The sequence below is a fragment of the Camarhynchus parvulus genome, chromosome 18, assembly GCF_901933205.1.
Source record: "Camarhynchus parvulus chromosome 18, STF_HiC, whole genome shotgun sequence".
Lineage (NCBI taxonomy): Eukaryota > Metazoa > Chordata > Aves > Passeriformes > Thraupidae > Camarhynchus > Camarhynchus parvulus.
In genome coordinates, this window is record NC_044588.1 from 968380 (window position 1) to 993943 (window position 25564).

The following is a 25564-nucleotide window of genomic DNA, read 5'->3' on the forward strand; positions in this document are numbered from 1 at the left end:
GCTAATTTAAATAGGCCCTCATTACAGTTCCAGGGTTAAAGAGCAAATTAATGAAACACCTAAGTTTAGAGGATATCTTTCAAAATTCTGTGAACTAACATAAATAAACTGACTTCTGTTTTGACAGCTGGTGTCTGGCTTTTAGCCAAATAACAGGATAACAGAAGTGTGGAAAATTGAGATGTGCTCATTAGAACAGTCTCAAATGGAGCCTCATCAGACTGCATGATGGATTCCACCCATTTACTACAGCCTGAGTAAGAAAAAGACTCCTACATTCATGGTACATTATCAATTTGCCTAAGAGTTCTTTAACTTGTTTTTCGTAGAGATACTTGCAGGTACGCCAAAAATGTGGTTTTCTCCTGCATTCGTGTTAAAACCATCCAGTAGATGGGGCCACAGAGTTGTACAAAACACAAAATAAAGTATGATTAGTTCCTCCTAAAAAAAACTCTCGTATTGCACACAGAGCTTTGTTAATCCATTAAGTTCTAATGTCAGGCAAATAATTTATTTGCTTATATCATGTCTTGACTATGACTCATTAAGCTCTACTCAGAGGCTATTTAATATGATTCTGTGTGCGTTTGATACTGAAATAATTACAACTGTCAGCCAACAAAAATTACAGCTGACATCTTAATTTTCATTCATTGTTCATTCCCAGATATTGTACAGGTGTGAGATAGGCTTGTGATGAAGAGACACAGTGGAAGTCATTGACAGTAATTGTAGCAAGGAAGTCCCACATGTGGAAAGGTGTGTGTGACAGGAGGAACGTGTTAGTGGTTCCTGCTGAACACAAAGAGGATGAATTTATGAATGTAACTTGGATGCACCATTGGGAATTTTCCCCGTTTATTTGAGATCTTTGCTTGTATTCTTTTAAAATGTGCGGATCAGAAAAGAAGGTGGGGGTTTGAAAGCACCTGTAGGGAGGTTGTAGGAGCAGGGGCAGCCCCGGGGGCTGTGTACCGGTGGGGACAGAGGTTAAACTGTGTCTGCACACGGGGTGCAGCCTGGTACCAGCAGCAGAAGGGGCTCTGAAGGTGCTCCTGAGCTTCGCCTCACGAAACGCCAAGTTCCTCGTGGGTTCAGTTGTGAAATCCCATCTGGGAGCCGGCGGAGCCACCGCTGCCTGTGAGCGGGGGCCTCGGAGGTCCATGGGGCAGGAAAATGAGCCCGGGGCTGTGTGAGGTCAGGGGGTGCTTTAGGTCCGGGCCGGGGTGAGGGGCGCGGAGGTGGCACCGGCGTCGCCCCAGGGCAGGGCGACATCGAGCAACCGGTGTAAGGTGCTGATGTGAAGCGACCCGAAAGACGGCTTCGGTTCCCAAGGAAAGGCTTTGCCTGGCGGGTGTCGGGGAGAGCCCTATGCCAGGGGATGCCCGGGTGGGAGCCCGGGTGGGACCCGACCCCGCGGGGCGGGGCGGTGCGGGTGCGGTGCCGGGATCAGGTTGGAGGGGCCGCGGCAGCACCTGGAGGCGGCCCCGCCCGAGCGCAGGAAGGGAGCGCCCGGCGGGGCGGGAGGGAGCGGCCGGATCCGGCGGCGGGGCCGGGGCTGCCGCCCCGCAGAGCCCGCGGGACGCTGCCGGCAGCGGCCATGGCTTTCGGGAAGGCTCCGAGGGACCCGTTCGGCACCGCCGTGGGCAGCCTGGTCGGTGAGTAGCGTCGAGCGGTGCCCCCGCGCCGCCCCCTCTGTCCCCGCCGGGCGCTGACCCTCGGCTCCCCTTGGCCTTTCAGAGCGGGCGACGCTCGGGTCGCTGCAGACGGAGGAGTGGGGACAGTTCATGCGCATCTGCGACGTGATCAACGCCACGGAGGAGGGGTGAGCGAGCGGGCCGGGGGCTGCGGGGCGCGGAGGTGGCACCGGCGTCGCTCGAGGGCAGGGCGACATCGAGCAGCCGGCGTAGGACGCTGATGTGAAGTGACCCGAAACGAAATAGCGCAGGGAGCACGTAGCTTTGGTTCCCAAGGAAAAGCTTTGCCCCATCGGGGCTTTTACGGATTAGGCTCGGAGGTTCTTCCCCACACGGTAGAGAAAGGTGGTGACAAAGGTTTCTTATCTGCTCGTCAGGCTGAAGAGTTACCCCTGTGCTCTGCTAACCCACCCGGAAAAAGGCTTTGAGAGCTTGGGTGCCTACAACAATATTTAAAACTCTTGGCTTTTGCCTCCGAGCTCCCCACCGTGCAGTGTCTCTGCCAGGCTGTGCCGCAGCCGGGGTGAAGCACAGGCTGGGATCCTGTGCAGTGGGATCCATCCCATCCAGGTGTGCTCCCAGGACTGAGCTGGTCTCTTGCACCGGACAGCCACATCCAGATTTGCTCAGCCACTTGCTGCTCTGAACTTTCTTGTTTCCACCTGTAAAAGGGGAAAAAAGGAAATTTGTTCTCATGTAAGATCTGCTTCAACATTGCATTCTGAGAAATTCTAGTAGTGGCATATTTTAACACTAGCTAAAGAGTTTTCTCCAGAACAATGAGGTATGGCTTACTTTCTGTACAGGTGTCTTTTTTACTGTATCAACGTTTCTCTCCTCACTTTGTTTTGGATTCCATGCGCTCACCCGTGGTTCTTAGTACTTGGAATGTCAGTAATAATGACTTCCTTCTGGTTATTGCCATAAGCAACAGCACGCTTTGACCCTCGGTGTTAGTTTTTATGTAAAGTTTCCATGCAACAGAGCCTGTTTTTTAATAAACTGTTTCCTTTTGTGCACAGCTTAAGCTTGCAGAGGAGCTCCTTATAACTTCCTCCTAGGCAGCTGCTACTAGTCACAGTCTGTAACAGAATAGTAGGAGCAGCAGAACTGCTGCATCTAATTAGGCAAATGGTTATTTTAATGCAATATCCAGCTCCTGACCAGAGTATTTCCAGATGCTTCAATGGGGGAAGCAAATAGGAGTGGGATTGTAGTACAGCTCTCTAAAAGGGAAACTTCTCCACTCCTGTGCCATTTGTCACTTGATGCTCTACTGATGTGCCTGGGTATGACATATGATAAAGAAAAAGAGAGAAATGTCTCCTATTATTTTTTTCTTCTCATGAAGTATAGCACTTCAATCAAAGAGCTGCAGTAATGGTGAACACCCACTTAATTTCATTGACTTTGAAATGTTTTCAACAAAGGTTTCTTTGTTTTTTTTTTAAGTGAAACATTGTATTTGGGCCTATTGCTCCATCTTAGATTCTAGAGAGATCCTAAAGAGATGTTAGGACATCTTGTTTATGTTGGTCATGAGTGTTGGGCTGGCCCTAATAATTGTACACTATAGGTAGTCCATATTAATGAGGCAAAATGGCTTCCCACATGTGATAACCTCGATACCATCTTCCACCCTTTTCCTCCTACACAGATAGTTAAAAGATATGGGGTGTATATATAGAAATGAAAATGGCTGGGTTAGAAATGCCCATATCTCTTGGCTGGAGTGGGTTGTCCATGCATCCCTGGTAGTTACTCAGATGAGTTAAGTGCATCCTGCAATTATGAGATTGGAAGTTATCCATGACACCCCTACTCCTGACAGCACTCCCAGGAGAATATATTCTAATTGCATCATGCATGAAAACTGCCAGTCAACTCTTGATACGTCTGGCAGTTGATATTTCCTTTCATGGCAATGAAAGATAGATATTTAATTCTATTCTACAACAGTGGAAAAATATAATTTTGGAGGAGACTTTGCAGAGCAAAACTTTATCTCTGCACAAGTCTCTGGAGTAATGCACAGTCTGCAGTAACAAACCTGATTCACTGCTTTGTTGTTCTACTTCAGTGCTGAAGAGGTTTTGCTGAAATCAGTGGGGCAATAGCTCTGGTTTTATGTGGGTGTAAGCACAGGGGTGGATTTGGTCCTGTATCTCAGGCTGGTATTTTTGGTTCTTGGATGGAGTTATGAACTAGAAAACTTCACTGCTAACTTCTCCTCTTTCATTTCTTGTCACAGGCCTAAAGATGCAGTTAAAGCACTGAAGAAGAAGCTTTCAAAAAACTGTAACCACAAGGAGATCAGGCTTACCTTGTCTGTAAGTACAGCTATATTTATATTAATTAGACACTAAGAAGGCAAACAGTCTAAACGATAAGGTGGCATGCAAATTATCCCTGACACAACTCTCCAGGATGTTTTCAGTCTTTGTTGTTTGTGTGTACAGCACTGCCACAGTGCAGATCAGATAGTTTGTTGGCATTCCATGGACTCCTGGATGATGCAAATTCTGGTTGCAAGGTGGGTAGGGAGCTAACTTGTTCTTTGTAAAAGTAGGATAGTTCTTATTTGCTCCAGTGACTGTCCTGTGAGAGCCCCACCTGTTTGTGAAAGACATAGAGGTTAGGATATTACATAAAAGCTACATTTGACCATTCTATTACTCACCTTGTGGTGCTGATCTTAGTCAGACTAAGCACAGTGTGCAGCACTGGTGGAATGTGTGATACGTGCTTGGTAAAAGGAAATGTTATCACATATAAATGATAAACTCGAAGGAAAAGGTAACCATGGTGAGTTAAGTAAGGGAGCAAGAGGCAGAGTGAGCTGTGTGAAATTCAGACATTATGGCTAAAGGTTGGGGTGTCTGGGAATATCCTCGCTTGACACGTGGCCTCTAGAATCTGGCAGTGTTCCTGAACTGCCCCAGGGTTTGGGGAGCTGTTGTGATTTCAGTCAATTTAAGGTTTACTGGAGTATGTTAATGCAGGAAGTTCTAATACTGTCCTAAGTCCTTAGTTTCTGACTTGAATTACTCTTGACTACCAGTAGTGCTACTCTGACAAGAGTCATATCTTTTGTATTTTAGGTTCTTGAGGATTTTAGTTTTTTGTTAATTGGCTAAAAGTATTTTCTTCACCATTTCCTTTTTTGAGGTTTTAGAGGCCTATCTGCATCATTTTGACTGCTATTACTCATAGGTTTGGTATTTGTTGTGCAAAATCATAGTCTATATCAAGATGTGCTGAGAAGTGGTTAAAGAAGATGGGTGATGGATAGGGCCAAATTGTAGGTCGCTTAGCAATTGCCCAAGTGTCTCCTGACAAGTTAGAGATGCAGATAATTGTTAAACGTGTTGATATAGACCTCTAGCTCACTCTGTTTCCGCACTTCTTCCCTGGCTTCCTCCTCCACTGTCTCATGAGTCACATTTTTGTGTGTTCTGTGTGTTTGCATAATGACAACACTGGCTTTCCACTGTACCTGCCATCCCTGTATCAGGTCTGTCTCCTGCAGCCCTTGTGCAGCAAGGTCCTGTTGTGACTATCTGACACAGTCTCTGCTGATAGCCCAGGGTTTAGGTTTGGGAGCTGTTCCTTGAGTATTTACAGTGCAGATATACCCAAGGTGACACTATAGCTTAGCTTTTGAGTATGTAAAAGTGGGAGAATGATCTTGATCCAGGTCTATCCAAGGAACAACTTTATCACACTGACCTGGGAGCTCATTGTATTGCAGACAGAGTATGTGGCAAGTTCAGCTGGGAGTGCAATTCCTGTTCTGTTCCAGCCCTTTTCTCTGTCCTCACCCTCTCCCATGCACACTTGTAACTTGCCTGCCAGGCACTCACATTCTCTTGGCCCAGCTGCTGTTTTCTGTTTGCAGAGTTCTTATCCCTGTATTCTTTAATCTTTTTTCCTTATTTTTTTAATTTAAGTAAGTTCCAGCCTTTCTTCTAACTCTCTCTCTTTCTAGTTTTAGTTCTTGCATAAGATCTTTTATACTTTGTCTCTCCCTGTGCCTCTGGCTTTTTTCCTTTTTCTTTTCTTTTTTTACCAGTACTGACATAATTTTGGCATGTGTAAAATCTTTTCCTTTGATGACCTTATTGCTAGCCATGTGTGGCTTTTAGATTTCCCACATCACTCTTCCTATGTGCTGTATCTTCTGGTTTTATCTTCTTAATTGCCTTAATGAAATTGTTCCTGTTTTCCATTTTGAAATGCTTAGATGACAACAGCAATTAATTGCAAATGGAAAAAAAAGAAATAATTTTCAATACTGAAACACAAGCTGTTCCCTCCCTGTGCAACTCTCATCTCTGAAAAATTGTTTTCCTCCCAGAGTTTTGCAAAAATAAGGGTACTTTTTGGGTGAACTGTTAGTGCCTGTATTTCTTACAATAAGTGTGGTCCTCTAGCTTTTGAGACTCTACATCAGATTGTCTCTCCTACCTACATTAGATAAAACTAAGAAGTATCTACAAATCACATTTCTTAGAAGTGCACTTTGATCCACTTCTATCTCTTCAACCTTGACACCCTTGAATTTAATATTTAATGAAGCTGCTTAAGGAGCTCATTCCCAGAGGATGCACACTGAGTGGAGTGTGGAAATCTCCGTGGAAGCGGCTCGACTGCGCATGTTAGCCCTGATTTTGTTACTGGGATGAGTTAAATCTCAACAGTGTGTTCCTCCTCCTCACTCTTGGATGATGGTTTATTTACTTGGAGGAAGAAGGCTGAGTGCCAGCTGGATAATGTGCTGGCTATGGCTTGGCTTCAGGTGCTCTGAGCTGCTGAAGTTCCTGTGAAGTCACGTGGATGGAGGTGTTTATGTCAGGCCATGGAGTTGCCTCATGCCCAGTCTTTGATAACACCAAGAGATCACGGCTGGCACTGGAGGTTGTGCAATCAGAGTGAAGAGGATTAGAACTTTCAGGCAGGAATCCAACAGACTGTGTGTGTGTTACTTGACTTTTTATTGCTGGTAGACTTTAGGTACATAAATTCTGTCTATGTAATGAGCACTGAGACAGCTGTTCAGTCACCTGCACAGAGCTCCCTTGGTTTTGTAAAGCATTTGCTGCAGCGCCCCAGTTCTGATCCCTGTAAGGTCTCAGGAGCTGAACAGCACATGGGGAAATTGTTTATAGAATGTATCCCTCTCACTCCTGCATTCAAAGCAGTGGGCAGACATTTAAGATTAAATCACTGTTTCATCTTTGTATTATATTGTTGGAAAATATTTTAAAGGAAGTCATTTTCCCCCAGAAATTGTGGTTGCCCCATCCCTGGAAATGCTCAAGTCCAGGTTGGATGGGGCTCTCAGCAACCTGATCTAGTGAATGGCAGGAGAATTGGAACTAGCTGACCTTGAAGGTCCCTTCCAACATAAACCATTCTATAATTGCCTAGAATTAAATTTTGACAGGTATTTTTTCCTAAGAATATTTCCACTTATCCTTTTAATCATGTGTAATTTTTTTGATGCAGAAAAAAATTAGCATGGCACATGTGGCCTTCAGATTTTAGTTTGTTAAATCAACATTCTACAAAGCAGAGGATCTGAAAAAGAAAAGCATGAGAAGTCCTCCAGCTCCTCAATTAAAAGAGTGCTACTCTGTTTTATTATACTTTATGGTATATGCTGAAAAAGAAGAAAAGAAGAGGACCTCAAGTGAGAGCAAAAGAAATCCAAATCTCAGTGTTTGAAATGTGAAATCTGAAAAATTCAAGACTTCTGAAAATTCAGTGTTTTTGAAATGCTGAACCTTGATCAAGTGTACCCAGCCCCTGCACTGTAATTGGTGAGTGGCAGCTGAAAGAGCTGCTCATACCGGTTTGGTTTAAATGCTGGCCTTGGAAAGAGCATATTGCAGTTCCAAACCTCAGCTGGGCAGGCATCAGGATGTGTTCAGGATGTGTTCAGGATGTGTTCAGTGGAGTGTAATCCTGGAGATGGATTAATGGCTTGTTCCCTTTGAGTCAGAAATGTGAAGAAGCAAGCTGTTCATCTGGGTGTTCTTGCAGCCACCTTGGGTCTGAGAAGTGTCCCTCACAAGCTGCACCCATTGCTCAGCTTTATGGACCAAACCTGGCTGCTTTAGATATGCAGTGAGTCCTGAAATCTGAGTGAGGTCTCTGTTGATAAGAAACATAGCTGACTTACTGCTGTACTCACCAACTTCTCCCATTTTTTGTTTCTGCTTCACAGTTTAGCTTCACCTCTTTGTAGACGCCTTTTATCATTTTAGTTCTGTGGTTCAGTCCTGTAAACCAGAAGCCTTGGATTACACAGTTTGTATCTTTTGCTGAGTGCAGATCTCTGGGATCAGTTATCCTGGAACACAGCAGCTCTGTCAATTCCAGCACTTCTCACATCCTGTTTGCCATTGGCAGGAATTTTAATGGTTTGATTGAAGTTAATTTGCCAGTTTTGTTATTAAAACGTGTTTCTGTTGAGTTTCCATTGAGCTGTGTGGAGCAGTGGTTGGCTTGGCCACTTTGGATCTGTTCCTTCCGGTGGAAGTGAAATCCCGTTTGCACCGGAGTCCTATTTGCACCAGAAATACCCATATTGAAATTCTAATGAAAGGTGTTATTAGCATGAAAGTGGCTTGCTCATGAATAGTCTGGTTAAAAATAATTGAGTCAAATTCTTCTTTTTCTTATACCAGCTTAGTTTTTCCCTGAGTGAGTGGGCTGGGCTGGCATAATTGAGTGGAGGATCCAGACCATTAGTTCAGTACTTTCATTCAGTGGATAAATACTCAGTCCCCTAAGTAGGGAATTAATAATAGGGAGTAATATAACAAGTTTCCCATGCACTGGGTTGAAAATATTTTACACAAAGCATCTTTGAAGTACTGCACAGGCAAATGACTTGGCTTATTAGCATATGTTTCATGTACTCTCTATGAAAAGTAATGTTTTGAGCCAAGATTTTTTTGTAATTATCTTTAAGTTAGCTTTTTGCACAGCAGTCTGTCAGTGTCTCTTTGTTCTACCCTGTTTTCATTTTGGCAATATATTTTCTTCTGGTCTTCAACCTGTTGTCCTGTAAGTTCCTGATCACAGTGGGAGAAATATCCCTGAGTCTTGAGGCTAAAAAATGAGTTAATAAAATGATTTCACTTAGTCAAATGTAGTCTGCTCTGAACAGGAAAGTATACTTAACCTACTTTTATCAAGATCACCATATCATCCCTTTAAATACATGTATCCTTTTGAGAATACATTCTATCTGTGACATGATTCAGGGGAAATTTTGTCTCAAAACCCATGAAATTTTGCAGCCTTTTGTTAATGTCAGCCCTTTGCTTTCACCTTTCTATCTTCCCTCTTACGTTGGGAGGGAAAATGAAGCTTCAATTGAAGAGAAAGAAGCACAAGAGTGACTATCCCTGTGTGGGTCATCATCCATCTTTAGATTTGGGCCAGGCAAGATGAGTTCTGTTCCTGATTCTGCGCCTGATCTGATTGATCCCAATTTCCTGCCAAGTCCCAGGTGACTGGGTTGTAATGGCAGTTTTTGACATCTCTTCTGCAAAATGAGAATTGCAATCAACCACCTCCAGGTGTACAAGGGAGAAGTATTATGTCATTACCACATCCTGCTGTGTTTGATAGAGCAGGCACAGTGCTCGCAGGGATCCTGCTCTAAGCGTTTGAAGCATGTTTTTGGAAGTAGACTTCCCTCGTGAAGATGAATCTGAGAATTGGAACATTTCAGCTCATCTGTTTCAAATTAATGTGACCTTTGAAACACATGGAGAAATTGTGCTCCAAATTGGTGAATTTGTTCTTTCCTATTTTATCATTAGTCTCTCACTCACAGGGCAGATTAGAGGACAGGCATTTAGTAATTTGATTTTCTTCTCTTGCAGAGCTCTTCAGAATCTGTCAGACCAGGGTACCTATGTGCTAGGCAGTGAATTAATTCTATTGCTGAACCTGTGCAAGTAATTTTTTTTAAGATATGGGCAGATTTCCTGCTGCTAAGGTACCATGTGTTCAGTAAGTGATGTGACATAGAAACAAGTGTGACCATGCTGCTCTGTTAAGAATAGTGTCACTGTGGCTGGCACAGCTCCTTTGGACTGTGCAGGCATAACAGAGCACACAGGGAGCTGCTGTTTCCCTGAAGTGACCTCATCAGGCATTCTAGTGAGCAGTTATCTGTTCATATCCATTCCTACTCTTCCCTATAAGTACTTGAAACAAATTAAACAAACAAACAAAAAAAAAAACTGTCAAGTTGTGGGGTTTTTTCCCCCCTATTCTTTGTGTAATCAAAGGGTTTTTGTGTGTGCAGCTGCTTGAGATGTGTATGGAGAACTGTGGCCCAAGATTCCAGTCTTTAGTTGTGAAGAAGGATTTCTGCAAAGACAAGCTGGTGAAACTGCTGAACCCAAGATACAACCTGCCCATTGATATGCAGGAGAAAATCCTGACCTTTATCATGGTGAGTCTGGAGTAAACTGTGAGTGTTCACAGTGTCTCTGCCATGTGGCAAATGTTTAGTTGTGCAACGTGTTTAAATCTTGGGAACCTCTTTTGAAAGCACTTCTTAACTCTGGAGCTGTTGTGGTTCCTGTTGCACTGAATGGAGTTATCCAAAGTGGAAGAAGGGAATGACCTGTCCTTAGGACCATACATTTTAAAAGCATTTTTCTGACCCACTGACTGGCCATTTTTGTGACTGTTACTGTCCCTGATATTTCAAAACCAGGTTTGGGCACGAGGTTTTCAAGGGATGGTGGATGTGAGCGAAGTAAAAGAAGTTTACCTGGAATTGCTGAAGAAAGGAGTGGAATTTCCATCCTCTGACACTAGCAGTGGTGGATCTAAGGTGAATATACACAAGGGCATTTCAGAAATGAGGTGTGTTAATTTTATGGGACACAGAAGGTGTGTTTGATCTGGGTTTTTTTATTTAAATGCTTCAGGGCAGAATATGACCAAATTACTTAAGCACATGTGCAGGAATCAGTTTCAGTTATAACAGCTAAGATAACAATGAAGAAACCTGAACTATATAGTAGTTTATTTCATTTTCAAGTACAGAGTCATGGATATGTTCTCAAAAATGAAGCATCTCTGTCTTGAGACTTTAAAAGATCTGTGCATGCTGTTTACTTCAAAATAAATGAGTGCTTAGTGCTCCAAACTTGTCAGCTTCTGAAAGCCTCAACAAAAATGAGTAAGGTTTTTACAAAAACACATACTGTTGAGAATATGAGCATCATCTGTCTTTAAGATTAAATGGAGAGATGTAGAAATCTGTAAGAAAATATTATTGTCTGCGTATCTCTCCAGCTTTGCACAGTAAGTGTTATTTAAGCCTCTGTCATAGGTAGTATTGTGTGGCATTTAGGACATTAAATATAAGTATGGTTTGAACATTGTGCAGCAGCTGGAAATACAGTACATGGTTTAATGCCATTCTTTCTAGATTTCTTTTTTTTTTTTTTAAGAAGAATTTTCACAAGAGCTTTGGGCAGTGTGAAGGCCATCCATCACTGTGCGGAATCTTGCAATTACAGAATTTGATGTCTATAATCAGTGCAGACAGGAATAACTCAGATTTATCCTGAGTTTGATCTTCTGGTTGAATAGTGGAGTACACAAAAGCTTATGTATTTAAAGGTTGTTTGAACAAGCTGTGTGAAGAATGCTCTCAATAGATACTATTTTTTTCCCTCAGCTAGTGCATTAGAGATTACTTTGTCTACCTCATGTACTTGCCAGTAAAAATCAGTGGCAAACCTTCTGTTTCTCTTAGCACACCTGAACACAGTTTTTACCTTAGTCTCCAGGAAGTGAAGGGTTTGTAGTGTATAGTGCAGGCTGGAGCTGACATTTAATTTTTTTTTATCAGTCAGTTCAGATGCAATGCAGGTGAAGCTCTCTCAGGCTGTTTCTGCTTTTCAGTCCAGGAGACTTTTGTATTTTACCTTCTGCATAGACCCAGACTCGGCCGTCCAGCCTTTCTACTGCTTCCAAGTGTGATCACATTCCAAATTGTCCTTCATTGCAAAATTGCAGTGGCACTCTGGGAAGGACTCTTTGCTCTGAGATGGCTTAATTATTCCTTGCTAGCCTGTTCTTAAGCCATTCCCACTTCATTCTGTGATGGAACTTATTTGCAAACCCTTTCTAAAAATATTTGATTTCCAAGCCTAATTTCATTACAAAATAGCCATTAGCTTTATTTTTTTAGATAGGACTTGCTCAACAAATTACCTGGAAGCACTGATGATGAGGAAGCTCCTGGGCAGTTGTGTAGTCTGAGAGATGTTCCTCTCTCAGCAGGATGCCTGCTGCAGTTTTGTTCAACCCAAGCTCTGGTTTTTTTGTGTTTTCACAGATTTCACCCGGGCCTTGTGCAAAGTCGTCCCCATCCTCTGCCAGTCCTGCCAAATGTTCCTTCCTGCCTCTTCCCGCAGGCCCAACGTTGTTGTTGGCTCCGGAGCAGGTGCAGCACTACAGGTTTAGGGGAGGGTGGATCCACCTGGAATGTGCTGTGAATGTGTAGCTTGAGCAGCCTGGGTGCCCCTGCAGGGACCCTCAATGCACAGGGTGTAGCTCTGGGTTTCTGTTGGGTTTGTGGAGTTACTACTCGGCTGTGTGGATATCTAATTGCATCTTACAGTGCCCTTATGCAAATTGATGAAAGCTTGTTCGGAGATAAGCGAGAAAGCCAAACTGATTTCACATAAGGCTTGTGTGAAGAGGTTATTATAAAAAGCAGGAAGGAAAGGACAGTTCTCTTTCATGCCTGCTTGCCCTGTATGTAACTAAAAGGAGGAACAGGGACATCAGTGAGAGGGATTAACTATAAGAAAAACAAGTAGTGCTATCAGGCTTGGATCTTAGTTTGAGTGCACATTTAAAAGCTGAACTAATTCTATTCATTTCCATGTCACGTTACCAGAGTAAAATAATGCTTAATAATAATAATAATAATAATAATAATAATAATAATAATGATGCATATTATACCTAATGGGTAAGAAAGTGTGTATTAGAGGTAAAAATTATTCTGCTTGCTCTGTTCACCTGCACAACATTCTCCTTTGAATTCCAACAGATTGGGAAACTGTACAGTGAACTGGATATGGCAAAAATGAATGTGAGAGTCATGTCATCAATATTGAAAGAAAATGTTCCTGGCTCTGAAAATCCAGATGATATGAATCTTTTACAGGTACATGATAATTCACTGATGGGGCTATTGGTTTGGTTATAGTTGGTTTTTAAATTGTTATATCTTGTCTTTTAACATCTGAATTCAGATTGACAGATGGAACCCAACAACAGGTTTCTATCTCTCATTTTGCTCAGCTTTCTTTCATCTCCTTCACCTTCCCTTTGACATCTTGATAGTCAGGAAAGGACAATACAGCTTGCAATGCAAATTTAAGCTGTAGGGAATTCCAATGGCAAAGGAATTTCATAATGGAGCGTTCTCTGTTGAGCATGTTCTGTCAAACAGCCCCGAGAACATTCCAGCTGGAGAATAGATGATGACGCAGTGTCACTCTCATATCCATCCTGGAGTTTGCAGAGCTCTCTTTATTATCACCAGTCCCTTAGGGGCAGACTGAGGGCCAGTGAAGAGTATGAAGCATTGGCTTTATGTGTGTGACCTCAAAGACTGGGAGCTTGCTGTGCCACAGAGGAATTCATGTGCTCTTTAAGTCTAGCCTGAAGGAGGTGTATTGCAATAGTCCAGTGATGTGACAGTGAACCTGTACATGCTCCTTCTGTGATATTATGTGCTTATGCTGTATTTTCCAGTTCAGAAATTAAAAGTACAGTATTACTTCAGCATTGCAATAGTGACGTATGTTAATGGAAGCTTTTCGGTTTCACGTGTCTCTGAGAACTTAAAAAGCTTTTTCTATATCCTTCTGTTTTTAACCTTACCTCCAAACTGCTACAATGAGGAAGCATTTTTGACAGTTTTGCAGCATTAAGTGTTTTGAAGAACTGATCTAATTTTTTCAAGCCTTGTGTGCTTCTCCTCCCCAGTGTAGAAATTCTCCTGTGCAATGAACCCTTACTGGGTGCTGTTGAGAATACATTGATACATTATTCTTGACCACCTCTGTCCAATCCCTGAAAAGGTTGGGAAACAGAAAAAGTTTGTCTTTTATTTCCTGTCTCCTGCCATGACACTTCATATGTGGGTGCACAGATTGAGCTGCCCACAGTAAACCAGTGGATTCTTACTGACACTCCCAGTAATAAAAGTGTTGGCAAAATGTTGAGGACAGGGTGTGGAGTTTCCACATGTAGGAGAGTGAATGCAAACTCATTCCTTTCACTGTTGTTCTTTCTGTTCTTTTTCCCCTGTGCAAGGAGTGGTGTAAAACATCAGGCACAGCCAGCCTATTCCTTGAACAATGCTTAATGTTCTCTTTTTGTTTGTGGCACTACCTGGAATGCTTGGATTGGACTTCTGTTGTCACAGAACAAAATCCTTTATTAAAACAGCTGCTTGTTTAGACTTTGAGTGAGTTGGAGACATTGATTTTAGTACTTCAGATTATCTGGAGTCCCTCAATAAAAACTGTAACAAGGTGAACTTGATCAGTGTTTACTGTTCTTTATAGTCATTAGTAGTCACACTCCTCTCTTTCCCCACCCTCTTTTGGACAAGGCTTAAGATATCATATTTCACTGGAAATAATGTGCTGGCCAGTAAATAACTGTAGTTAAAGAATAGTTCAGGATCAGCCAAGAAGAGTAACAAACTTTTGTACTGAATGGTGAATAGGCATAATGAAAAATAGTGGGTGGATGTGCAGGAATTTGGGTCCAGATCAGCAGCTGGTAAGAATTAGCACAAATGTATTGGAATCACTGATGACTGTTATTCCAGCTGCTTCTCCATCATTGTAAAACTCCAGTTTTCGGACAAATCCATGCCTGAAATTAGTATCTCAGTTTCCTTCTCTATTGAGTATTGATACTTGTCAGTCTGCTTGTGTAATGGAGTGTTTAGAAATGCACAATTTTTAAAAGTGAATCACATAGTAAAGTGTGCAGTTGGGAAGATTTTAAATGTAATTACAGACATTAGGGTGAACTCAGCTTTGTGTGTTTTATCCTGGGCTGTGAAGCTACAGTACTGAAAAGTAGAGCACTCTGCAATCCTGACACAGATTTAGCAAAGGGGTGCAAATTTCTTTTTAAATAAATAGTTGATTTACATGAAGTATTGTATTTTTTTTGAGGAAAAATCAGATCACTTAGAATATCAAAGCAATTTCTGAATAGTAGTGTGCAAAGAGAGTCATTTCCCCGCTCTTTTGTTTCTTTAAGCATAGCCAGCCTGCATTTGCCAATGTTGTATGAAGGAGAAAAAATGTTGGCTGAGTTAAAGTTCCTGTTGCTAAAGAATTTGTTTCTTTGAACATGCAGAGTTTGCAGAGGGGAGTAATATAAACAGACTGTCTTCCACTTCACCAGGCAATAATGCAAAATTCTGCTTAATAAACTCTCATAATTCTCCTATCTGCTGATCTCTTAAGGTTTGTGTTACTTTCTCAAAAATCTATAGACTAAGTTTATCCAGACTTCCCACTTAAATGAATAGTTGGAGCTTGAGATTGTCACAGAGCACTTCTGACCTTTAGACTAATATTGTCTTTTCTTCAAGCAGACATTGAACAGGATTATGTCCAAGTATCCTGCTGAGTTTAATCAGCTTCAACCAGAAGGGGGTCTCTGTTATTTTGCAATTTGTAATTTACTCTTTAGAGACACATATCTCTTTAGAAATGAAGGTGGGCTGAGAGGTAGGGATGTGTAGGAGTGATGTGGTGCTGGGAGTTGTGACCCTGCATTGCAGAGATCGAGGACATGGACATTGTTCCATTTGCAGTGTTTGGTACCTGTATGGTTTGTGTAAATTAAGGAATGTTACCTGTGATTCTACAGTGCTTGAGTGTCTTATCATTCATCTCCAGAACCGACACACTGAGAGACCACAGTTACAGTTTTTAATTTTTTTCCTTCCCTTGCCTTGGGCAGAAATTGTACAAGACCTGTCGGATGATGCAGGAGAGGATCATGGAATTGTTGGTGACAGTGGAGAATGAAGATGTAATTGTTGAGCTAATACAAGTAAATGAAGATCTGAATAATGTCCTCCTGGGACATGAAAGGTAAGTGCAGGGCCTCTCTCCTCACATTTGGAATCCTACCTGAATAAATACACTTATTGGAGAGATGCTCCCTATGCCTATTGTTGATCCTCCCCATGGAGACAGATTTTATCCTAAAATTCAGAAAAGAAATGTGATTGCAAAAGGAGAAAATTATGTATTTCCTGCCTCCTAAACACCTCAGAATTGGTTTTGGAAAGTAGTTAGGAAACATTAGAGTGGTGTAAAGTGAGTTAACAGCATAGGCAGGTAATCAGATGGAGGCACACAAAAATAATTTGGAATTTGACATCCCTTTTTGGCACAGTCCAGTGAATTTGTCAACAGCTGCTCCAAATCCTTTGGTGCTGGTGCTTATCTCTGTTAAGTGTCTGTGCTTCCAGAAAAGAATACTTGTCCTCCTTCCTAAACAATTTTGACAGCTTTACTGCAGGAATTGGCCATAGAGCAGCCTTCTGCCTCATTGCATACTTAGGAGAGTTGCTTGCTGTTCTTAGCTGGATTGAAACATAGTGTTCTGCTTGTCTTAGAGGAGAAAATGTTTCTTTCACACATGAAAGCACAGCAGTACTCCTGTTGACATCCTGGGTATTTGTCTGTTATGGCACTAGTAGCATGACTGGATGCTGACAAAACTGAAATTAGTTTTCAACTTAAAATTCCAGTGTTGCTCCCTAAAATACAATATGAGTATACTTATGGAGAGTGTTCTGATTTAATAGGAGATACCCTTCCATATTAAGAAGCTGATCTCTTCCATGGCTAAAGAGTGTTCTAGGAATCATTATGCATCAAGTGCAATTGTTTTGTATTAAATTTAGCAAATTTGTATAATTTAGTCATCTTTTCTTTTTAATCCTGTTCTGAGTGCTGCACTGAAAATATCAGTAATTCTTCTAAGTGTCAGGCATAAACTTTGGGCCTAATCATAACAATGTTAAGTTTTCATTAACTCTTTAATCTTGTTTACTGTAGTGTTGGTGGATTTTACAGCAGCTATCTTGAAAGAACTGTGTGCTCACTTCCTTTAGGAGAATTTTCCTTTTAATAAGCAAAAAAGGAATTTTATTCAGCTTTCATGTAAATCCACCGAAGTCAGATGTGGGCTTACATTTTTGTTACAAGTGATGAATACTGTTAAGGCCGGGAACCTCAAACTGTGAATAGGAGTTTGTGGATATAATTCAACAGATTCCTCACTAAAGATACAGTGATGGAAAGAATTATTAATTTGACAGAAAACTACTGTATTCTAGTAATGTAATGCTATGGTTTGCATGGTACAGGTCGTCCTGAGTGCAGATCCATTGCACTTCAGAGTGGATAAGTATAAAAACATATCTGGTTAATTTTGTGTTGCATAAGATTTGTTCTTTGTATTTCCCTCTGAACAATGAGGTGTGTAAAGGGCCAGCTGATTTTAATGAGCTGCATCTGTTTCACACTGTGCGTGTTGTTGGAGGATGAGTTGTGCTGCATTTTCTGTTTCTGATTATTAATGTAGAATCCAAATTAAATCCAGAACAATCTCAACTGTACAACCAACAGCTCATGTGTGTAACAGTGCCTCCCTCTAGTGTCTGCAGCTTCTTGGTTCTTTCTTGATTTCAGATAAATACTTTCTGCTCTACAGTTGGAAAGGTTTTTTTACTGCTGCTTCTTTATGCATCTATACTCTTTTTCTGGGCCTCCCTAGTACAGTGACCCTGAATAGCAAATGCAATTGGATAAACTGTCCATACATCTGTCCATGCAACTCAGGGCTCCTGGTGCTGAAACACAGTGACCTTCCAGATGCTCAATGTCACCTGTGTGGGTCTGCTCTGGACCCACAATAGCACTATTATCACTCCTAGAACATACATATTTATGCAGATGGATTTTTTTTTGTTTCCATTTTTAAAAAAAATATAGCAAAGGGCTGTGTGCCAGAACAGGTGTGCGGGTTGTCTTGGGAGGGCATGAGGGAATGCCCAGAACTCTGGCGACAGAAGGCTTCCTGGGACTCAGCTGGAAGTGTTCTGGTCAGAAGAAATTGGATTTGGCACAGTGGATGTTCACAGTTACCTGCCTAGTGTGAACAGAGACAAACTGTCAGAACTCAGGACATCCCTTTGGGTGTCCAGGGTTGCTGGGACCCCTGCCAGGGGGCTCAGAGACCCTGGCACAGCCCAGAACCTGTGGGTTTGATTATGACCCGTGGAGCAAATGATCAGCTTTGTATGAAGACCTGAAAGCCACAGAAGTTTTAAGTGGTGTAATAATTATCACTAGGTGAAAAAGTAGATTTTGGGGTTTTTAGAATAGGGGTTTTGGGGACAAGATGGAGGGACTTGGGCGTGTCCAGCTTTTCTTCTTCTTCTCTACCTCCATCTTCTGCTGTGATGTTGGCACTTTTGGATTGGTTTAGAGTAGAAACTCACTGTCTAACATAGGTGTTAGGTATTGGAAAGTAATTGTAAATATTGTACACGTAGTTCGTAGTACAAAGAGATAACACCGCCCCGAGGGCAGTCAGTGTGCCTGGAATTGTCCTGCTGGATGGACCTCGGCAGGGCAGGAGAAAAATTTTTATAGATAAGATACAATAAACAACTCTGAAACTGAGAACTGAAGAACTCCAACTCAGTCTTCGAACGTGCAGGCCGAAACAGAGACTTTTCACGTGTTCTCTTCCGAGAACAATCCACTGTCAGAGGAGCCTTGGTTTTGTTTAGGAACAAGCAGATGGCTGTCTCCAAATGTGGGGCCAGGAAAAAACTAGCTGGTGTTGGCTGTAGGAGATACCAGGACCACAGCCCTGGAATGGGAGTCAGATTGCCCATAAAGCCAAGTGACCCAGAGACAGCAGTTGGAGTGCTTGTTTGGTGCTTGTGGAGTCTTTTGAGAATCAAAAGTTGATTATAACTGGTTTCATATTCTTCTGAAGCACAGCACAGGAATGTAAGAATGAACTTTTAACTCTGCACCTTCAACAGGTTCTCACGGAACAGAGTTCGTTTCCTGGAGAACCAGAGGATACAGCGGGAGCGAGAGGAGGTAATTAAGGATGAGCTCCTGAACTGCAGGACTGCAAACATTCCTTTTGCTCTTCCTTGTGAAAAATACATTTCTGATACATGCAGAATTCTATTCTCTAGTTGAGAGGTGCAGGAGACAGCAGAGTGACACTACTCTTACTGATTTTTCTAAAGTCTCAGCTGCAGAATTTCATGCAAATTCATGTAACGAAAGTAGCAAATAATGTCAAATGCAAGAGGGAAGCTTGGGCATGAAAAATGAGAGAGAGATTTATTCAAATGCTGATTTATTGCGTCTTCCGCTAAGCACAATTATCTGCCATGCAAAAAATGAGAAACCATAGGTTCTTTTCATTTGTTTCCTGTTAATGATCCAGAGACTGAAATACTGCTGCACTTTGAGAATTCACTTCTTCTATTGATTTTTTTTTTCCTGAGTCAAAGCTTTTTCTGAATTGTGAATAATGGCTTGTAGCAAATCTTTAATGACTGTCCTTTATTGATTGATAATTATGGTTGTTAATTATATTGCCCAAAGTAGTTTTGCACATGTTTTGCCTTCTTCTAAGCCATAATTGTGCAGTCATCTGGAACTCAACATGCAAATGCATTGTGTATGCTGAAATACTGCTGACAATTATTAAAAAAAGGTAGAAGATGGTCTTGTTTTCCTTGAAAAGCCACTATTACTACATTCTGATTATGTAGGTGGACGGTTTTGCTTGATGGATCCACTGTTGGGTTAGTTAATAATCCAAATGGTGCAGCCTGTGCATTTTTATATTATTAAGCAGACTCTGAGTTTAAAATGCATCATCTTTCATTTATTTATTTTTCATCTGGTGTTACCAAACCTGTATGATTCAAGCGTGTGGTTTTATTAAACCTTTGGCTGGCTATGTTTTAAATTCCAACACATTGACAGGAGAAAGGAAGGGAGCTCTTTTCTATGTCCTAGGAAACTTTATTGTGGTTTTGATTTTTTTCTATCCAAAAAGAGACTGGAAAAATCTATCTCCTAAGTACATATCAAATCTCATTAACACAAGTAAGTAGCATGAAAAGAATTGTACAGGAGTGATCAGAAAATCAATATCAAACCTGTATCTAAACGTTCAGAATGGCTTTATAGAATTGAATCCTTTCTATTTTCTACTTCAGAACTGGTTTTCTTTATTTTTTGAAATTTATATTTTCTGAAATTCATATTTTATTTCATTAGCTACATTTCACACAGAGTCCTGATCTTCTCCTATACTTAACACTTTTTAAGATTTTAAAAGTTAATTTTTTGTGAAAACAGCCATTTGATTAAAACTATGCAAGTTTAAAAAACAATGCAAATTCCTTAAAAAAACAAAACACCAGGAAAAACCCCACATAACTTATTCTTTTTCAAATGTTAAGCTGTACAGGAAACAGCCATCTGCTCCCTCAAGTGATCTACTTGGCCTCTCCATAGATTCTCCATCTTCTGTATCTGCAGTGGTGCAAAGGGACCCTGCAGTGTCTCCTTCAGGAAGTAAGTGGTGAAGGAAGTTCCCTTCCCTCTGATTCCCTAAAACCCACAAGAGCTTAGTGGAGGAATCAAGAAGTTCCTTGTAAGAAAGAAAAAAAAGATACTCCTTAACTTTAAGGATGTTCCTTAAATTTTCTTAAAAGGAGAATTGAAATGTGTCCATAGGAACAAAATTGTAAGATATTGTAAGGTTTCCTGTAATTTTTTTACAATAATCTTTCTCCCCTTTTACATAGATCTGAGCAATAGAATATGCTCTGTTTTCTACTGCAATGAACCTGTAAAACACTCTGCTGGTAGCTGCTTGTTCTGTAGACTTGGCAGGAAGAAACAGGAGTTTTTTCAGGAGTGTTAGAAGGACTTGGCTTTAAGTACCCTGAATTACTATTTGCAGAAGCCCCTCCTTTACCTGCTTTAGGGAAGTCCATATACTAAAGCTAAAGCTGTGAATGTCCCCCTGAGAATAAATCCGTAGATTTCCATTTTAATCCTTTACAAATACCAACAAGAGTTTTAAGTGGTATCTATCATGTAGAGCTCTGCTGATGCTCTAAATATAGCGATAAATACCTTGGATCTGAGACTTTTCAGAGTCATTAAAACTTTGCCTTTCATGTGATAAACAGCAATCCCTTTCAGAGCTCTATAGGCCTTCCAAACAAAAACTTTACTCTTTCAGTGTTCAAAGAACAAGTAGCTACTTTTGCATAACAATGTTTAAATTACCATTAATTATCACTTTGAATTTCAGATGGCCTATCTGCACACCCTGAAGATAAAACCAGGTCTCATCCATCAATTTACCCACAGCTGGATTCAGCAACTCCTACAAAAGCTCATCAGTCCCCGTGAGTAGTCTCTTATCAAGGAATGGGAATGGATTACAGATCCTTAGGGGTATTAGTGCTCTATAATTCATCTAATGAATATAAGAATCTCTGAGGACACAGATTTACTACTTTTACATATTAGTTCAGTAAAACAAGTGAAAATTCCCTCTGTGCTAGACATTGTTTGAGAGGGTTTAAAATACACTTACGCCTGCATCACTGTTTTGTCATAGACAGACATAAATGTCTCCCTTTTGGCACGGGAAGGGAGAAACATGAAACAGATCAGGAAAAGGGTTCAGGACAGGGGAGGTGTCTTTATAATTTGTGTGCATGGGACACTGGTCCATCTGCCCATGCTGCTCTCAGTTGTAACACACAGGAAAGACAGACCAACCAAAAATATTGGAACAATGAGAATAAACAGTTTTGATAATTTCTTACTTATATTCAATGTGTTGCTCTCTCCTAGATTTGCAGCTGAAGCACAAAACAATAGTTTAAGCAGCCCAGCTGGACACACATATAGCAATGTGAACATATATAGCAATGTGAGTAATACTTATGTTCGGGATGATCATTCTTGTCTGACAGCTGTCAAATGAGAACTTCTGGATTTACCCCAACCGCAAAGATGCAAAGATCTCTTCTGTGGCCCTTCTCCATATATCAGGGAATATTCTACTTGGTAATGCCTCAAGGAATAGTCTACTTGGTAATCAGGTCAACTTTCCTCTTTTGCTGCCACAGATCCTAATGTGGAAGTCTGTTTCCTTGGGTCCAGCACAATCCCAGGGGAATTTGCAGAAAGCTCTTGCTCTATTATTTAATTTGTTGCTATGCAAAGCAAGCTGAGCTCTCCTCCTGTTGCCATGATGTTACTCTAGTGTATTTTCTATCACAAATAAGATATTAAAAACAAACATACAAAAAACCCCCAAACCTGCAAAGCCCCCACAAAAATACAGCCCACGAAAAAGTCACTTAAACTCCAAGTACAGTGCAGGACAAAAGTCATGCTGCAGAGAAACACCCATGACAGAAGGAATGGAAAGAGCCTGAAGGGACTTTGAGATAATGTTATGAAGGCAGTATGAAATAGAAAAGATGAGAAGCACCTCCCAAACAAACATGCATAGTCCTTATTTTAAACTGCAAATAAAAGCAGGTGTTTGAATCTGTGTGGTGGAACAAGTCACACAGAAGGAAATTATACACATGTGCTATAGAAGACTAAGTGTTGCTTTGAAGGTTGTGTGGAGAATGAAGATTAATTGGGTTGCTAACTGTTGGCCTTGGAATTTTACCTGCAGTAGTCAGAGAGTTTAAAGATAAGCCAGCAATTATGTCAGTTAGGTCAAACCAGTCCTCATGGAACAATCTGTTTATGCATTGTTTTGCTTGATGTCCTCAGTTGATGACTCTTTTAAGCCCAGTGCCTCTGAACCCAGTAAATCTGCAGGCTGGACAGACTGTGCCATCAAATGGACCATCATCAGCAGGTAATAAATACTGCAAATCACCTCTTTCATGTTTCCTTTTCTTGTTAGAACTTAAGGCGTTTATATAATGGCTGTCAGTGACTAGGAACAGCAACAAGCATTGACAAAGTCATATTGCTCATGTATTCCATTACATATCTGTCCATTTTAGCATGTAAAGCAGCTGAATCTGTAGCAGATAATGTGCTACTTTTGGGAAGACACAAAAAACATGCAGTAATCATGCTTTTCATTCTCATTTAAATCTGGATGTGTCTCTCTTTATTCTACAGCTACATCAAAGAACAAGTCACAGTCACCTCATTACTATGAGATAATGGAATTCGATCCCTTGGCTCCCACTGAGTAAGTAACTTTTAAAATAGAATTTTAAAATTCTGTGTTACCAAAGGAAAAATGGCTTTTTCTTCTGAGAGGAAAACCAGACCACTCTACTTAGGCTGAGTTAGCTGACCAGCTGCATCATTGATGTAAATGGCAGTGGCTGCATTTTGTATGTTTTCTTCAAATATTTCTGGCATAACCAATTAAGGAACAAACTATAGTGTGCTCATTAGCTGGCATCTGTAAAAATGGAAGTGTAATGCTCTATCAAAATTACTAAAATCTTATCCAGTGATACAGAAAGGTGAAGGAAATATAGTCAGGGTCCTGCTGGAGGTAGCTGATTGAACTTCAGCACAGATAGTTCTGGAACAAGGTAACCAAAGTAATTCTTGTTCATAGCAATTGTGTTTTTTAAAGAGTGTTCTTCTACTGCATATGAAAAAAATCCTCAATATAAATATAAACTACAAAAGATGCTGTGTCTCTCCAGAAGACCAAAATAGTGAGACAGTAAACTAATACAAAACCTAAGAGATGGCAGAACTCCCCTTTCTAACAGTAAATTGCAAAAAAAAAAAAAAAAACTGAGCTATCTGTACAAAACTTATTTCTAAGGAGCCACTGTATTTTGAGATAGGGAAATCTCAACAAAGCTTCCGTTGTTTTTTTTTTAATTAGTGCAGTAATTGCACAGTGGTGCACTTGCCTTTTGTGTTCTGCAGTCCTCTTCCCAAACTTGTTGGAACAGAAGTGACAGTATCCAGAGGTTCCTCATTAAATGTACAATCAGATAATCAGAGCAGGGTTGGCTCTTTGTTTCCATGGAGACCTGGGCATCCTGCAAGGGAAGCTACACTGTAAACTTCAGGCAGGATTTCCCTGGTGCCACTTGTCAAAATGAAATGTGATATAGGAGTCACCCTACTCCTCCTCTTTCAGAGCTATTTATGAAGATATTGATGTTGTGCTGAAGACAGAAGTTAAAAAGAACACGGAGTGAATGTGGAGGTGGAATCCTTTCCTGAACACACTCTAGTGCTGGTCCTGTGCAGTGCTTCCTGTAACTACAAGTGAATAACAGAAGAGGTTTTGCATTTTGACACAGTAATTAGTGTTGGAGTACTAAGCTGTGTGCAAGTTGAAGAGTTACTTGGCTCCACACCTTGACAATTTGTCCTAAATGTTCAGCTGTGTGTTCTTCAAGGTCACTTGCGTGGTTATTTTAAAGTATTTTGGGTGTCTGTAAAATGTGACTTCCAAATTCACCTGTGTATGAAGTAAGACTTGACACCTGGCACAAGCAAAAAAAGACACATTACATTCACAGAAACTGCAGAATCCAGTTTCTCTTTTGGCCTCACTGCTATGTTCATTTCCCTAGAAATCTATAAGGGCGTTTTGAGATATAAATTTTTTTCCCTAAAATTGGCCTCTTAATAGATGTCTGAAGATGTGCAATGTTACTTGCCTACATCCTTAATACAGATTTTTCCTGTATTATTTTCTTCCTAAAAATCCACAGTATAGTTGGATTTTTGTCTTGGGAAGAACCTAAGCTGGGACACAAAGTGCTGTCATCAATAATTAACAGAACAGGAAAAAAACCTGCTTGTTCCTGTGTTGTTGTTGTTGCTTTTCTTTACTCAGTAAATATTGGAGGGGGATCAGTTTCTTTCAATATTCCTGCCCTGCAGAGATTCTTCTGGTGAAGGAAATATTAATCATCTACAATGCAGATGAGCAATAGTTACCCATTTACTTTAATTGTTTAATCCTGTTAATAACTGTTTTATCTTTTAGTAAGTGCCTTATCTATTTTAATAGTGAATGTAAACTGTGCACTTTAACAGGTATAGTTCTCTGAATTTATAGCTGATACAAAATTTGAGAACTTAGTTCATATTCATCAGATAAGCTAATTTTTTGTGAAATAACTGCATTTTAAACATTCCTTATGTTAACTGTTTAAGGATAAGAAGTTCTCAGCTGCTTTTGCAATTTTTATAGCATAAAATTCCAAATAAAAGCAAATGCTTACTGAGAAGTAAACTCTTATTGCTTCCAAGTTTTTCTCTCTTTGTGTATTCCCTGAAATAAATATAAATGTAGGTAGCATTGGAAGTATTTTAGTGTGAAACTGTGCAGTTTGCTGCAGCACCATTAGAACAACTTCCTTCTATCCAAAACACAACCTTGAAGGAGTCTGGGAGTTTTTTAAGTCGAGGTGAAAAGGTGAGTTGCTTTACTCTCATTTTTCTTGCTAATTTGTAGTGGTTTGGGCAGCAGCCTGAGAAAACAGATGAAAATAGGATTGGAGGTGGATTGATTTAATTTTTCCCCTATAGCTGGGTTGTATTGGCAGAACCCCCACAGTGAAGGGTAACAAATCAAACTGGGGGTTGCAGTGTAATCCATAATGGGCGACTGCTGACGGAACCTCTGTGTTTGCAGCAGCACAATGGTTGTCGGATTAG

At 40.8% G+C, this 25564-nt stretch overlaps 1 protein-coding gene across 1 annotated transcript; it reads left to right on the top strand.

Annotated features, from left to right (window-relative positions):
* The first annotated feature begins 1542 nt into the window (after positions 1-1542).
* Positions 1543-25139, top strand: TOM1L1 (target of myb1 like 1 membrane trafficking protein). Its single transcript, XM_030961900.1, has 15 exons — positions 1543-1661; positions 1744-1828; positions 3952-4030; positions 10030-10179; positions 10447-10566; positions 12085-12192; positions 12808-12924; positions 15759-15892; positions 18871-18931; positions 20320-20434; positions 21183-21279; positions 21734-21812; positions 22676-22763; positions 23036-23108; positions 24030-25139. The coding sequence occupies exons 1-15, from the start codon at positions 1604-1606 to the stop codon at positions 24088-24090; spliced, it is 1425 nt and encodes a 474-aa protein (XP_030817760.1). The 5' UTR covers positions 1543-1603; the 3' UTR covers positions 24091-25139.
* The last annotated feature ends 425 nt before the right edge of the window (positions 25140-25564 follow it).